This window comes from Camelus ferus, chromosome 12 (assembly GCF_009834535.1).
Source record: "Camelus ferus isolate YT-003-E chromosome 12, BCGSAC_Cfer_1.0, whole genome shotgun sequence".
In the NCBI taxonomy this organism is placed as follows: Eukaryota; Metazoa; Chordata; class Mammalia; order Artiodactyla; family Camelidae; genus Camelus; species Camelus ferus.
The window spans coordinates 30,617,233-30,634,630 of NC_045707.1; the positions used below are offsets into that span (position 1 = coordinate 30,617,233).

At 34.9% G+C, this 17,398-nt stretch overlaps 2 protein-coding genes across 3 annotated transcripts in view; one reads left to right on the forward strand and one right to left on the reverse strand.

Moving 5' to 3' along the window:
• Positions 1-2,888, forward strand: part of SLC2A13 (solute carrier family 2 member 13) — a 325,623-nt gene extending 322,735 nt beyond the window's left edge. The window contains exon 10 of the mRNA XM_032493305.1: positions 818-2,888. Within this exon, the coding sequence (XP_032349196.1) occupies positions 818-1,044 (227 nt within the window). The 3' untranslated portion in view covers positions 1,045-2,888. The remainder of the gene's footprint in view (positions 1-817) is intronic.
• A 9,632-nt stretch (positions 2,889-12,520) lies between these two features.
• C12H12orf40 (chromosome 12 C12orf40 homolog) overlaps positions 12,521-17,398 on the reverse strand; it is a 44,335-nt gene continuing 39,457 nt past the window's right edge. For both annotated transcript variants that reach the window (XM_032493306.1, XM_032493307.1), the window contains 2 exons: positions 16,920-17,002; positions 12,521-14,187 (listed from right to left, as the gene is read on the reverse strand). In XM_032493306.1, coding sequence (XP_032349197.1) covers positions 13,726-14,187; positions 16,920-17,002 — 545 coding nt within the window. In that variant the 3' untranslated portion in view covers positions 12,521-13,725. The remainder of the gene's footprint in view (positions 14,188-16,919; positions 17,003-17,398) is intronic.

Genomic DNA, 17,398 nt, shown 5'->3' on the forward strand with positions numbered 1-17,398 from the left:
AGCAGATAGTATTTATGTCTCTGTGGTTGTGATTCATTGACCTGCATAGTCATCCAGCAAAACAAAATGCTCTGACTTCATGGAGCTTAACATTCTAGTGGAGGGGAACAAAACAAATGTGATAAGAGGTATGGACACACACAATAAAATGGACTACAGGGGTCTAAGGAATAGGAGACTAGTTAAGAGACTGTTACACTAATGCAGGTGACAGAGGGCGGCTTTTAGACCAGAGACACCAGTCGAATAGTGGAAAGTGATCATCTTCAGATTGTATTTGAAGGTAGTTCCAACAGGGCTTCCTAACAGATTGGATTTTGGGTGGGAGAGTAAGAGGAATATTCAAAGTTGACACCCAGACTTTGGGCATTGACTCATGAATTCAGCAATGTCATCATTGGATGTGGTTCTGGAAATATAAACGAGAAGGAAATTTCTCCCTCAAAGTGCCTCCAGTCTAGTAGACAAGACAAACACATTTACATAATTATAATACTTCTTAGTTGTTATGATACCACTTTGCCTCAGCAAAGGACTGTGAAAGCATAATTAACTAACTGGGGAAGTGAGGAAAGACTTCAAAGCAGAAGTTCCATCTAAGCCTGGTCTATCCTTCTTGAGTTTGGCACTGAATGACTTTAGAAAGATAAATTGCGTTATAATCACAGCATTAGAACAATTAGAGTAAACCAGGCTGAAAGCAATTTTCTTGTTCAGTTTCAGACCACGGTTATACACGATTGACCAGGAAGAAAAGGTAAAACCAAGTCCCCTTTCCAACGTAGTCCTGTAACAGATATGTTATTTTCCATTGCAGGAGCCTTTTTCCTCTATGCTGGCTTCGCTGCTGTGGGTCTCCTTTTCATCTACGGCTGTCTTCCTGAGACCAAAGGGAAAAAGTTAGAAGAAATTGAATCACTCTTTGACAACAGGCTATGTACATGTGGTGCTTCAGATTCGGATGAAGGGAGATACATTGAATACATTCGAGTGAAGGGAAGTAACTATCATCTTTCTGACAACGATGCTTCTGATGTGGAGTAATTGTCAGCTGCTGATATATTTAGTTATTTAAAAAAACTTGGGAGAGAAGAACAGCAATTGGTGACTTCACTGCCCTGCTTTTAATCTGGTTCTTTCCACAGCCTAGTTTTGAATGACTACGTATTCTAGAATATTTGATTCCAAGGAAGATACTTGACCATGATGACTTTCTGTTTCACAAGCAGAGATGTGAAAAAAAAAAAATTGCAGAGGTTTTAATCTAATAATTATTGAACAAACACGTGTAATTCCTTCCTGAGATAGTCTAAAATGAATATTGTATCCAGTGACTTCAGTGACATCCTTTTTTTCCTAAGACCATATGTAATTGTTAGTGGCAACTGAGTTAGAGCTAATCTAGCCAAATCGTACATGTATGATATACTCATCACAAAAGATTCTGGGATATGGTCCAAGGGTGTTTTCTGTCAAAGCGTGGCCTATTGGTCCTAAATTTTCCTAAAGACTAGGAGCTCCTCTGTGATCAGATTATTAGAAAGTAAATTCCATATAAGCATTCATCAACGAATTCCAAAGTGCCTCCTGCCAGGGCACGGCTGTCCTCATAGCCTTTGGATTCCACATTTTGGGTTTTCTCTCCAATTCAGATCTTAAAAGTTCTTCAGAAATTGACTCTGTACAGGACCTTTTGAACGTTATGAAAAGCAGGTCTTTAAGGGTTTATTTTCCTACGTATTTTTGCATCCGTGAGAAGTAGACATTTGCACAGATAGGCTAGCAAGTTTTGATAAGTGTATTTTATTGCCAGGAAGTAAGAAAGAAAAGATTTTTATGGACCTTAAAAGATTTTTTTTTTTAACCCAGACTGAGTTAGTCACTTACGTGTGCAACTGTAAACACAAAATAGATCTTCAACTAGATCTTCAACTGTCTTTCTAGGTCAGTTTTTGTTCTCACCGAAATCCCCTGATATTCACCACGCCTTCGCTCATCGACTCTCGAGTCCTACTGTTTGTGCCTTCCTTTGTGTTATATAAATAGCTGCTAGTGGACTATTTTCCCCCTTCTTTTAATCAAATAAGTCCTGAGACACGAAAAGAAGGAAGAAAATCAGTGACAGAAATAATCCTGCGGTTAACTGATGTTTGTTTAAGTAGTGGGGCTTCTATTTTTCTTAACTTTTTATTAACTTCCTAAGGGAACTGTCACATTTTATGATTTAATGGTACTTGTCTTTTTTTTTTTTAATCCTAAGAACATAAACTGGTTTTTATTTTGCACACCTTTTCTCATTTTCCCTGACATTTTATACGTAAGAAGAAGATACATAGATTTGTCTGTGGGTGTTTCCTTTTTCTCATGCTTGGCTTGGATTTTTTTCCCTCTTGTCTGAAAATTGGGGTTTTTTTCTATTAGAACAGATTGATGGTTTTCATATAGCTTACTACATTGCTACAGTGTCTTTTCAGAGTGTTCACTGGTTCATCAATGAACTCTAATTTTTGCTCAGATATTAAGAACTATATAGTAAGTAAAAAATTACTCACAAAGCTACTTGCTAGTTTCAGTGAAAATATGAATGACTTCTGTGGCCAGTTTAGGAGTCCATACATTTGATGCATTTTAACATGGCTCTAAACATCTAATAAGGTACTCTTTGGAGTGCAAAGGTGGCCATCTCTAAATTCAGTTTGTCTCTGCCAGTCGCCAAGATGGTCTGGTCTCAAAGTCTGGCTTATTCCTATCATGGTGATCAAAGCTGAGAATGTTGCCAGGAGGTTCATTCTCTAAGCCTAAAAATCTTTCAGCCAAAAAAATTTTCTCCCTTTTGATCATTTCATGTAATAAAAAAAAAAAATCAGAGAGATTTTTGCCTTGAATTAGGTGCTTTGACAGTTGATTTCTAACAGGATTATCAGTATTGATTTTTCCCAGGAAAACAGATGTGCTTTAATAGAGAAAAGTATTATTCCACGGATATTTCTTATCCCATAAGAAATTTCTTATGTTTACTATTTCACACAGGTAAAGTCAAGTGGAAAAATGAACTACCGTGTGGTAAAATCAGAGTATGATGGGAAGAAAGGTATTTAGACCAATAAAGTGATCTCTTTAAAAATTTGTTTTTCTAATTTATCCAAATAATTGCCTCAGTTCTTCTCTTTATCGTATACATAGCCTTAACTATATGCTTACATACTCAGCTGAGCTGAATGCACAGTAACTTTATTAAAGGAGCAACTAGACTCATTATTTCCTAAAGCCGAACAAGGCCTATTCTCCCTGACATTAGCAAATGGTGTTTTCAACTCTTTATCCACAAATGCACATAATAACAGGGAAAAATAGCCACAGTTCTCTTCCCCTGTTTGCCTCAATTCCTTCTGTAAAGGACTACTTGTTATTTATATAGTGATAAAGATAATATTCCGTATCTTTGACGTACAAGACAGAGAGGCACAGTATAAGAATTATTTATAATTTTTTTAATAACAACTACTTGAAAAATAACCTTATACAATTAGTGTATTATTTTTAGATTCAGTGAACATTTGTAGTATATTAAAAATTAAATGAATTTTGCAGGTTTTTTAATATGCACCTTTAAGTTATCAGCATCTCTGCTACCACTGTCAACATGAATACATTCCATTTGAAGTATCATCAAATATATATTTTGTAGGACAATTTATATATGGTATGAGTTGACTTACCATATTAAAACACATTAAGCATCATGCTTTTCACTGAAATGATCAGTTTCCTTCTAAACATGCTGCAAATTCAATAGAGGTATATTATGATTTAGGAAAATATAATGACGAAGATCATAACACCTACTGAGGTTTAGCTAGATAGCTAATGAGATCTGCACTGGACTTAAGAGAATGTAACATTTTATCTGCATATGAACACTTAGGGCTGAATGTGATGTCAGATAGGTTTTAAAGGTTTGGTATTAATATTTTTTTCTTAAATGTAAACATTCCTAATAATTTTGATTGCTGCATCTTAGTAATTATCCAAAATGTGATTTTTAGTATATATGTAAATGATCTAAATTAACACTAGACTTAAAAGGTAATATTTCCATTTGAAGTTTTATCCCCAAGTCATATGTTAGTAGTTAGTTCCTTGACGGATAATGCTATGAGAAGAATGCTATCAAGTGCTATTCATAATTTTATTTTACCACTCAACCATTTTAGTATACATAAGAATCTAAATATTATTTCTTAAGTTATTCATTCTAAAGTGGGAAATCTGTTAAAGCAAAGAATTTAGAAATTGTTTACTATCATTCCGAAATCAGTTATCCAGAGGAAGAATTAACAGGAAAAATGTAAGTTGACAACTTATCCTTTTGCTTTTATATCAGAAAGTAAAACTTAAATGTGTTATAATAATTCATAAATCCTGGGGGGAGGATATTCTAGAAACTACTACTCACACGTTATCTAAGAAAGTCTCACACTTTAATGACACTAATATATTTTATAAATACCGTAATACAGTTGGAGGAGTCGCGAGGGAGTTGTTTTGACTTTATTTTTAATCAGTAATTAAGAACATTAAAATTAATAAGATGTTTTGTTATAATCAGATTTTTTTTTTACTATTCTCCTAGCTATAAAATCTCAAATCATATTAAGCACCTAACAACTGTCATTTATACAGTTATTTATTGTGACATATTTTAAATTGCCAAAATCAGACATTTTCACTAACTGCAAATAAAAGAATGACCTATCGGGCCAGGAGCAGAGAATTCTTAATATGTGCTTTATACCAAAATGTATTAAACTATGGATAGAACTTACAGCTCATGGGTTGCTTCTGCCTATAAAAAGACTCAGAATTGTTCTCTGGATTAATTTTAACATCCTGTTTTCTGTCACTTTTTATCAGTTTTCTTAGCCTCATGCGTAGTCATGTTAAGCTAATTTGAGGAAGTGATTCAGGTTGTAGCAGCATATCAGTTTTCAGGATCTTCGCTTCTTCTGGATGAGCAGCACTGCTGCTGTTTTCCAGAAATGGCAATCATTGTAAAATGCCAAACAGCTCACGGCTACCAACTCTCTGGAATAGCATCTCTTAGAGAAGGAATTTTCTGTGTGCCAATAATCATCAGAGACATATTCTGTGTTAATGATGCTCAGAAGCACATGAAAGAACTGTATCTCATAATTTGCTTGTGAGTGTAAAACAATGTAATTTTTACAAATCTTTACTTTGTATGTATAAAACACAGTCTGCTGCACTTGAGTGATTTGGTCTATGGAATGTTAAATACCTACCTTCACTTAGCAGTAATATTCAGGTTTTGTTTTTAGACAGTTAAGTCCATGTGTTTGATTTTGTCATATCAATATAAATGAGAAAAAGAAATATAGCTTCCAAGTACATAAAACTTAAAAACACCAATATTTTGCAAAGTTTTAAAATTTTTAGCAAATCTTACGTTATTCCATCTCATTTGAAGGTTAAAAAAGATGCGACTTAACTCTAGCCAAAGTAGAAATTTATATTCTCCATGTCCATACTGTTCCTAGCAGCTTTTGGACTATATCTCACTTGATGTTGTAGTATCTTTTATTTGTAATAAATGTTCAAATTTCTATTTAAAAGCTCTAATGTACATCAAGATTAAATGAAAACATAGTTTTGTGCATTTAAAGTATGTTTTCAAAATGTATATTTTCATTTCTGAGTGCATGTTATATAGTGTTTAATATTTCACGTCTTAGCAAATCCAATATGAATATTTATTCCTACATATGACATATGGGATATCTCTTAAAAATTATTAATATGTATCATTTCCTTCAAAGTCATTCTAGCCTATATAGCTGTATCAAAATTATTGTATATTTTATGGAGATTTAGTGATGTATATGTAAATGTTTTTTAAGTTATTTTATTGAAGTTCAATCTTTACATAAAATTTAAATCTTTTTTTAAAAAAAAAAGTGTCAGTGCCAGAACTGTAAATGAAAATAATCAAATAAAAGTTAAGACAATTCATTACTCATTTATGTCCCTTGCACCTTTTGTTATTTTCTCCAATTCTCTTCCTTGGATTTTAGGAACGAGGTGACATAGTGAAAGCCTCCACAAAGATTACCACCTCGGTATAATTTATGCAGTTGTACTCATTTTAATCCTATTTTACCTCTTTTGATCATGGGTAAGCTTAACTGTCTTTAAAAAATATTTTATAATACCTAAACATGGTTCCAAGGAATTATTCTAAACAGTAAATATAAAGCTTTGGAATGAAGTACTCAGGAACCCTTGAAGTATTATTTCTTATTGTTGGCAGAACCAGCCGTCGACATGAACCGTTATGTCAGGTTGGCAAAAATTGTGGTTGAACTTTGTGAATGAAAGCAAAATGCCTGCTGGATGACCAGTTGACAGTCCTTTTTGGAATTCTGCAGCTCTCTGTTGCCATTCTGCCCCAATGGTCCCTTTATCAGCAAGCATTGTATTATTGTTTGATGTGGGCAGCCACCAGACTTATCTTCATGGTTAGGATGTGCCATCCTGAGCTCAGTTATAGAACTAGTCTGAGGAGATTCTCTGAAGATACTAGATCCACTGTCATTCAAAGGCTTAGAATGGAATTGCATCTTCAGCAAGGACTCTGATGTCAGCAGGTAAGGCAAAATCCTACAGTCAAAAAATGACCCTTGACAATCCCGTAAGTTATTCATGAAGTGTCCACTCATCTGAACGGCTGAATAGTGCAGTTCATGTCTATTATCAGTGGTCAAAGTCAGCATTTAATTGTCCAGTCTTGTAGGGTAAATGTTGTCATCCTTTTGTAGATACTAAAACTTAAGTTTAGAACATTTTGGTGACTTGCCCAAGATCACACAACAGGAAGGATGTACAGAATTTATCTCTGCAGTGACTACTCCAACAGTCTTTCTCTTTGGTCCTCATTTGGAATGTCTTCTTGTCAGAGCCAGGAAGAAAGATTTAAAAATACGTTATTTCATTCCTGTGTTATAACGTAAAGGGTGTGAAGAGTCAGATACTTCATTCTCAATGCAGTTGTATTACATACCCCCTCTGGGATTTTTTGTTGGTTGGTTGATTGGTTTGTTTTTGTTTTTTTAATTTTTATACAGTTTTTAAAGGTTACTTTCCATTTACAGTTATTACAAAATACTGGGTATATTCCCCATGTTACATCCTTGAGCCTAGCTTATACCCAGTAGTTTGCACCTCTCACTCCCTCACCTCTACACTGGCCCTCCCCTATACACACTGGTAACCACTAGTTTGTCTTCTTTATCTATGAATCTGCTTCTTGTTTGTTATATTCACTAGTTTGTTATATTTTTTAGACTTCCACATATACGTGATATTATACAGCATGTCTTTCTCTGATTTATTTCACTTAGTATAATGCCCTCCAAGTCCATCCATGTTGCTGAAAATGGCAAAATTTCATTCTTTTTATGGCTGAGTAGTATTCCATTATATACCACCTCTTCTTTATCCATTCTTCTTCTGTTGATAGACATTTAGATTGCTTCCACATTTGGCTACTGTAAATAATGCTGCAGTGAACACTGGGGTGCCTATAGCTTTTTTGACTTAGTGTTTTTGATTTTTTTCAGATATATACACAGGAATGAAATTACTGGGTCATATGGTAGTTCTATTTTTAGTTTTTTAAGGAATCTCCATACTGTTTTCCACAGTGGCTGCACCAATTTATCTTTCCATCAAAGTGTAAGAGGGTTCCCTTTTCTCTACATCCTCACCATGTTATTTTTGTTCTTTTTGACAACAGCCATTCTGACAGGTTTGAAGTGATATCTCATTATGGTTTTTATTTGCATTTCCCTGATACTTAGCAATATTGAGTATCTTTTCATGTGCCTACTGGCCATCTGCATTTCCTCTTTGGAAAAATGTCTATTCAGTTCTTTTGCCCATTTTTTCTGCCCATGTTCTCTGTTCCTTTCTCTGCTCCTTCTGGAATCACCTATAATGTGAACGTTAGTAAACTGTCCTCATTTCTTTTTATTCTTTCTTCTGTCCACTTTCAGTCATTTCCACTATCCTGTCTTCCAGTTCAGTGATCTGTTTCTCTGTATCATCTTATCTACTACTGATTGCTGCTAGTGTATTTTTATTTGTTACTGTTTTCTTCATCTGTTTGTCTTTGCATTTTCTCTTTGTGAAAAATTTCTAACTTCCTATTCTGTCCATCCAGTCCTCTCTGGAGTTTTTGCACATTCACAATCATTACCTTGAACTCTTTATTGGGTAGATTGCTTATCTTCACTTAGTTCTTCCTCTGGGATTTTATCTTGTTCCTTACTTTGGAACTTACTCCTCGGTCACCTCATTTTGGCTAATTTTCCCTTTTTCTTTCTATATATTTGGTAGGTTGGTTATGTTTCCCAGCCTTGGAGAAGTGACCTTTTGTAGGAGATGTCCTATGCATCCCAGTAGTGCACTCCCATCTGGTCCCCAGAGCTATTACCCTCAGGGTGCCCCCCATGTGGAGTGCATGGGTCCTCCTGTGAGGGTGGGCTGATTACTGTGGACTCTCTGGCAGGTGTGGCTAGCTCCTGGTCCAGTTGGTTGCCAGGCCCTGCCTTATGCAAAAGCTGCTGGCTGCTGGTGGGAGGGGCCAGGTCATGGAGGCAGCTAGCTGTGGCACCCCAGGAAGTCTCCAGGCTGGTGTTGGCCTATATCAGCAGAGCCAAGTTCTGAGGTGGGTGGTTGTGGGGCTGGAGTTCCTAGATCTAGTATTGACTTGCTGGTGGGTAGGAGTGGTTTCTGACATGGCTGGCTGCAAAGTCCAGGGTGGCCCAAAGCTAGTGTCCACCCACTTGTGAGTGAGGTTGGATCCTGGTGTGGCTTAATGAGGGGTCCAAAGTGTCTTGAAGCTTGCTGGTGGGTAGGTCAGGGTCCAGGAGGTCCTGGAGGTAGTCCTGGCCCATGGGTAGGCAGACCCATGATGCAGGTCCTGGGAAGCATGACATGAAGTTCACACTGACTGATGTGCAACTGCATCCATAAGAAAAACTAGGTGCATGCACAAAACTAAACCCCTCTGAACTGAACCACATAGGTATACACAAAATGAACACACACCTATTAAAAAACCTAGCAGTTACCTCAGTTCACTGTGTATATTATCTTTGAAGTTTTCACATTTTTGGATATCTGTATAAATAGACAGATACATAGACATCAACATTCAAAACATGTCTAAGTGTCTTGATTCAAAAAGGCCAAACATTGCATGTAAAAGTAAAGCTTTAAGTATTAAAGAGAAGTTTGAAATAATAAAGTACTTTTAAAGAAATGAGATAACATGTGGTATCTCCTCAGCAACAGGCATAAAGGAATAAACTTGGCAGACCATCAGAGGCAACACTGGAAATATTTTTAAAAGTCCATGGCAGGAACTTCACTGCTGCAAAGTTAATAAGAAGGTCTAAAAACTAGAAGCAGTGGGATAATTGAACATATGTGTTAAAGACCAAACAGAAAAAAAATTAGAAACTTCTTCCACAAAGAGAAAGCAGTATCTACATTCAAAAAGTGTAAATATAAATTGCCGAATCCTGCAAAATTGGTTCCTTCCTGATACTATTGGCTAGTTATGGTGGTTTCAAAGAGTATTAGATCTGTAGGGGTGGAAACACAACTTTAGGGTGACTGTTAATCTCCCATCAGGATTTGGATGGTACTGTTACACCGTCCTTTGGCTTCCATTATTGCTTTTTAAAAGTCAGCTAACAGTACAGCCGTCCTTCTAGGAAGGTAGTCTTCTCCTCTCCAGTTGCTTTCAAGACCTTCTTTGTCTCGGAGTCTCCGCCATTTTACTACACTGGGTCTAGACATGGATTTCATACTAGTTATCCTACCTGGAAACTTTCGGCCTTCTTGAATTTGTGGATTAGTATAATTGACGAATTCTGCAATAGCCTTAGCCACTCTCTCTTCATAGTATGCCTTGACCCCATTTCTCTTCTCTACTGTTGGTACTTCAATTAAACGTATGTTGGAGCTTCTCTTTATCTCTTATTGTTTAATTTGCTCTCGTTCATATTTTCTATTTCTTGTTCTCTCCTGCATTTGGATTATTTATTATGATGCATATTTCACTTCATTAATTCTCTCTTAATTCTTTTATTAATTAATATATGCTGCTAGTCCCATTTACTGAGGTTTCAGGAGGTGGCAGAAATGGAAAACTGGATCCAGAGAATTGCAAAACTAGAAAAATTAGCAATGTTAATATTTGAGTTATACCAATAAAGACAATTCATTTATCCATTTGTCACAGTCCCTAATTTGTCAGTATGGATTACTCCAGAAGCAATCCATAAGGCAAGAATTCAAGTGTGCATAGTATGTTTGGGGTGTGATCTCAAGAAACACTAGTATGAAACTGAACAAGTGAGACAGGAAAGGAAAGAAGCTATTAAAGGGTTTATTATCAAGCGAGTTACCACTGAAAGCAACTGAAGCTTAATCCTTCCAAGGAACTCTGGAAGCACAGTGTTTCTCCAACTTCAGAATGTATAAACATCACCTAATTAAGCAGAGATTCCTGGGCCCCACTCCCAGAGATTTTGATACTGTAGTTTTAGGGCAAATTCTAAGAATTTGCATTTCTAACTAACTCTCCAGCAATGGTGATGTTCACGTTACAGATCAGTGGATCACACTCTGATTAAGCAGCAGTATAGAACACACTTCTGAGGAACTCATCCTGCCCAAAAGGCAAGGGAACTGGGATATTTGTTCACCATCTACCATTGGTCATTGTTTTACAAGACTACTTCCAGCAGTATTAATTTCCCAGTACTTCGTGCCTGTCTGCACACAGGCGGAACAGGTGTCTGCAGCCAGGAGAAATCCCTCAGGAAATGAGTCACAGGTGCTGGCAGTTGGAAATCAGGTTGGCATGTATTGATATAGAAAGTGCCAAGGAGATGTGAGCATAGTACTGAAAACATTTGCCACACTGCTATATATGGTGTCATGGGGAAAATAAACATTAACCAAGAAATTACACAAATAAATTACAATTATGATAAGTGCTATAAAAGTAAATTACATGAGGCTACACCTAAATATAGCCTCATATTATTTCAGATGTCATCTTTTCACACTCTGTTAAACACAAGCTCCAGATCAGTATTATATATAACAGCCATTATTGAAAGTATGCTATTTTCAATAATGGCTATTATATATAATATTGAAAGTAATTTATTTGAAGTCACTGTGATTTGCAGATTATATTACAGTTACATTGGCAGTTTATATTATTAAATGTGTGAAGAATCATTAAGTTTTCCATTTTGTTTCATTTGGATAAAACTTACCTAGGATTTACTTTGTTTTAAAAATCTTAAGTTGTAAACATGTAAGAAAGCTATGTTTACTTCAATTAATTTTTTTCATTAAATTATTTCAGCAAGAGAAAATCTAAAGTAATATTGTATTTTGAGAAGGACATTATAATCTATTCAATTATATAAGAAATGTCTTTTTTATTTTGTAAATCTGTACTCACTTTCCTATCCAAATACATTTTATCTCCTTAAAGGGTTAGCAACTGCAAAGTTAGGGAACAGTCCAAAAACATCAGGAGTTCTAAAAGCACCCTCAGATGTGATAATTTCCTAAAAGGACTCAGAACTCTCTGAAAGCTGTTATATTCACAGTTACAGTTTATTACAGGGAAAGGAGAGATTAAAACCTGTCAAAGTAAGAAACACATAGGACAGAGTGTAAGAAAGTAATAAATACGGAGAGTCCAGTCTTCGAGAAGTCATGGACAGTGTTAACTTTCCTGGTATCAATGTGTGACAACACACAGTACAGCCAACCAGGGAAGCTCACCTGAGCCTGGTGTTCAGTCTTTGCTGGTGCTCCATCACAGTGACATCACTGACTGCCTACATGGTTCATTTCCGTTTCTAGCCCCCTAGGAAGCTGAGCTGATACTGTTTGATTCAATGTCCCATACTCACACTGTTAACTATCTGGCTTGGCCCAACGTACCCAGGCAAACAAAGACACTTCTACCAGCCGTGACACTCCAAGAGCTCAGAGATTACTGCCCAAAAGCCAAGGGTAAAAAGTCAAGACTTCTTTGGGGGCAAAATTAAATTCTTTACTACACTGTACCTTACCCTGTTCTCATTGTGTGCAGTCACTGCACTAAAAAGCCCCTACATTCTTCTTCACCTAAGCTTAACTGCCACGTTATGATATTGATAAAAATAGAACTATATTTGGATTTTTTTAATGGATGTGCTTTTAGTACTGCTAGAGTTTGATTTGTATTTGGGAAAAACTCAGTTTATTTGATATCTGAAACCAACCCAATATTCACTCAATCATCTCAATCTGATTCTAATTCATCTCAATCTTATTCTAATATCACCAGTATTTTTCATATATAGGTCTTCATTACTACAGTATATCACATTTTGCAAAATAATGCTCAGGATAATCAATCCATGGTGGAATACCTTTTATTAACAACAGGATGAAAATCTGGCCTTTGAAAAACTATCACTGTACATCAGAAAATCATATTCCCCTTTCATGAGATCATTACTGTATTTTAAGAAAATGACTGAGAAGTTCATTGTGCTCTCTCTGAGGGAGCAAAAAGAACTTACTAAAACTAGCTAAAAACCTGAAGATTGCTGTTAAATATTAGCTGTTAGTGTTTCTAAATCGTTGTGTTTCAGATCACCTCTAGAACACAAACTATTGCGTGGTATGTGTACATGCACAAATTCAGTATCAAATCATCCCTTTCTTTAAACGCACAGAAACTCCCTAACAATTTTATTTTTGTTTCAGTTAGATATCAGAATGCCCCCTGCTGGTCACTTGGTAATATATCCATATAGATGTTCATTTTCTAAAATGACTAGTCTGGACATTTAAAATCTTGACAACAAAAATAAATGTTATGTTCAAAACAAAGCCTATATTTTACTAGTGAGAAATTCTGATGTAGTATTTATGAAAATCTTAGCAATATTAAAATCAGTAAACAAGTAATTTTTCCAATGTTGAACAATTCTTTTACAAAAGCACTGAAACACCTTTTTTAACCTTGAAAAGAAAAACCATTCCTTTGAATTAATACAAGAACCAATAGAAAATGTTCTCCAAACAAATAAGAAAAAATATTTTATCTAAAAATCAATGCAGAATTTTAATGAAGGTATAATAACATTTAAGATAAGAAGCTAAGAAAATTCTTATAATGAGGTTATAAAATATACTTGCTATTATTTAGTATTATTTTCTGTATTAAAATCCTGGAAGAGAACATTTTTGCTAAAAGATGCAACTACACTAAATTTTTAAATAACTGCAGTAAAGAAGGAAGCAATCAAACATACCTTAATCTACAAACAGCAACATGTCATAATATAATGAATAACCACCATAATAATGACAGATAGTAAATCTACATATGTATTATTTTCTAAAAACTTTAAAATATACTAAAGCTATTAAAATATCTACATGAAACTAAATGCATAAATTAACAATATTAAAAATTTTAAAACAAACGTATCTTCCAAATACTTTCACCACCTGTTTAACTACAAAAATTTTCTTTCTTTATTATGCTAATGAAATCCTAAACATCAAGTCAAATGTTAAATCTTGGGCTGAGATTTTAGAATATTAGCTGTTTTAAAGGATTGTCTGCCCTCCAGTGGTATCGGCCTTAGTATTTTCATTGCACCTTTCAACATTACAAAAAGAAGCCACATCACTTCTACATTTACATTTTGAAATTATATCACACTGTACAGCAGCATCTAATTTTCCTTCCATTACAGGCTCACTCTCTGTTTGTGCCCATGCATCACATCTTGCAAACTGTAGAATGTAGTTATTACTGGTTTTGTTATGCAATATGTGTGCTGAGTTATTACACTGAGGCTGTGGAAACTGATCTGTATTATTTTTCATTGAAAGCTGGTGAAAACTCTCACATTGTTTATGAAAATTGGCATTGTTTTTAGTAATCCTATCATATGGAAGTTTTCCCATGCTTTCTAAATTAAAATTACTAGTTGTTTCTTTGGTTTTGATGGATCTCTTATTTGAATCTTCAGTTTGATGCAATATTTGATCTTCATCTTCAGATGGCTAAAAAAAATTAGTAATTGTGCTGTAAATGATGCTTAAATTTTAAAAAATCATTCAATCACTTCAAAGGAGACATTCTTAAAATTCACATTACAGAAAACCTCAAAATACAGAAGAGACTTTGGGAAGTGGCAAATCAACCTAGATTTTTGATCTTTTTTAAATCAAGGAGGTTATGGATTTTACAATAGCATGAACAATAATAATAATCCTTGTATTAAAAATGCAAAGGCACTGAAAAGAGAACTTTTGTTTTTTATTAGTGCCTTAATCATAGGCTACTTCCTCCTCCTACCTTTTCACACAGAGGAAACGATATACAACACACACTCTTCAACCACTTAAAAAGAATGGAGTAGAAGTAAAACTTTGAAAGAAGAAGAAACACATATAACTTGTTCTTATTAACTCATTAACCCATTAAGTAAAAAAAAAAAATCTGTATTTTATCTTTCATGGGCTCAGTCTCAAAGAAGATTCAGGAAGAATATCAGCGAGCAGGAAGTTAAGTAGCAATTAATATCACAACTGTTATCTAAAAAGTAAAATTTTAAGAACTTTAAAAACATCCAGACTCCAATTTAGTAGCTTGAATTTTTCAAATGCATTAAAAATAGAACTTTTAATTACTGAACTAACCAAAATACTCTCTTAATGAAAATCTTATATAAAAGTATTGATTATTCAAGTTAAAATTAAAAAGCAAAGTTAACATAAAAAATCCTAAAATCAGGTATTGGTCTCAGCTGATTGGCACTAAAAAAGAAAAAGTAAGCCCCAGAAATAACCCTGAAACTGGCTTGGCATACATTAGAGAAAACAGGATCAATACATTTACTTACTCAAGAAATAAATCATCATTTAGCATCTGCAACATGAGTGAAGCAGACATGGTTGCTGCCCTCATACAGCACAGATTCTCATGGGTGGAAATGACATTAATCAAATAGCTACACACAAGCATATGGAATTACAACTTGAGAAAAACATTCTGAAGAGCAAGCATGAAGCACTTCTAGAGCATAACTGAGGGGCCTAATTTAGATCAAAGAGCCAAGTAGGGGCTTACAAAAAAATTTTTGACTATTTAAGCTGAGCCCTAAAGGATGAATAACAGAGGAAACAGGACACATAAATGCCCTGAAGCAGAAAAGAGACTAAGCTAGGAAACCGCAATGTCAGTGTGTGTGAAGTGTGAAAGAGGGTGAATATGAGAAGCTGGAGATGTAGCCGGAGGCCAGATCACAGATCACACATGGACTACAGTCACTGTAAGCAGTTCAGAGTCTACAGTGAAACAGGTACTCACTGAGTAGTTAAATATAGGAATAACATCATTCAATTTAAGTTTTCCAAAGATCATGATGGCTGCTAACTGGGGAAAAAGTAGGGCAAGAGTGAAGTAGGAGATCTCTTGGGCAACAACCACAATAGTTCAAGCACAAGGTGAAGGTATCTTAGATTAACGTACTAACACCAGCAGTTGAGAGAAATAGATAAATATGCAATTTATTTTGGAGGCTGAATTGACTGGGTGAAGCGATGGAATGAATGAGGTTAAGGGAGGCAGAGGAGACAGAAAGAAATGACAAACTAAAGTTTCTGGCACGAGCAACCGAGTGGATAGAAAAGGTACCTACTAATATGGGAACCATGAGAAAAACTGATCTGGGGAGAAGATCAGTGGTCTTCAGTTTGGGGTGTGAAAATAAAGATTTCTGTGAAATATCCAAGAAGATAATCCAAGAAATAGGACATCTAATTAAGGGTCTGGACTAAAATCATAAAGTTGAGAATTGCCGTCAACCAGGCAGTAGCATGTAAAGTCACTGGCGTGTGTAACGTCATCTAGAGTTTGGAGTGTAGGTTAAGAGAAGAAAAGGGTCCTGGAGTAAACCCTAAACATTACAATATTTGTACGTAGGGAAGGGTGGGAGAGAAGTAGGCAAAGGAATAAAGAAGCATTCAGAGAGGTATGAAGGAAACTAAGATAGTGTGTATCACAAAGGCAAAGTGAAGAAAACGTTCCAAGAAAAGATAATGATCATTTCTACTAATATTATTAGAGATTCTTGTAAAGTAAAAACTGAAAAATGTCCGATGAATTTGGCACCATTAGAGGTCACTGGTGTCCTTCCTTAGCAAGAGCAGTTTGAACAGCAAGCCAGAGCCAAAAAGCAGATGAAATGAAAATGAAGTATGAATGGAGAATTCCATTTAAACACGTAATTTGTGAGAAACTCACTCAGAATAGAAAGTGTCATTCCAACTCTTCAGAATACGGTTCCCTCTGAGCATTAAATATGTCACTCCAAGTACTCAGATTATAATAACATTTTATAGTTTTTTTCATATAAGCCTTGAGACTTTCTTTTTGTACATATTCTGCGTTGTTTCAGGTTTTCAATTATTGTGAATAGATTCTTTTAAAACGAAACACAACTTTATCACTCACGTACACACATTCATTTTGATGAGACTGGGTTTTATAAATAACACTGAACACATTCATCATCTTTGTAAATATGAATGAATGATGCACACTTACATTTTAATTTATATTCTTCTTGTACTTTTAGTATTTTCATACTTTTGTTTACATTTATTTTCACTATTCAATCTCTCAACTAGTTTTTTCCAGAATGAAAAGGTAAACTATGAAAAATACAAATCATTCCAAATTAGTAGAGCATATATTAATAAGTAAAAAAAAAATAAAGAGCATAACTTACCATCTCTGAACTGGAACTGAAACAACTATCTGTTGGCCTTGGAGAGTACCCAGTAGACTGACTACTCTGTGAAGAATCGAGATCTGAAAATAAAGATTCAATTTGTGATAAATGGTATTTATTAATACATAGATAAGCAGAAGATACCTGCTAGTAAAGTAAGTTTAGCTGACACAGTGCGGAGCATTTAAAGTGTGCCAAAACTAGTTAGAACTTTGGATACTTGGCAGCTTGCATTTCTGACAGGTTGTTATGGGTTTATTCTACACACATAAGATGTGTATCTGTGAGTAAAATAATGGCATAAAACCTAAGGGAAGAAAGGAGAAGGGAGAAAATTGAATTGATTTTTTTCTAACATATGAACCATTTTTTATAAACAAATAATTTAAAGTTTCAACCTGTAGGAAGGAGGAATAAGCCAAGTTTACTAAGTCTCAAATTACCAGACATTTGCTAATCTAGTAAATAAAGCTTCA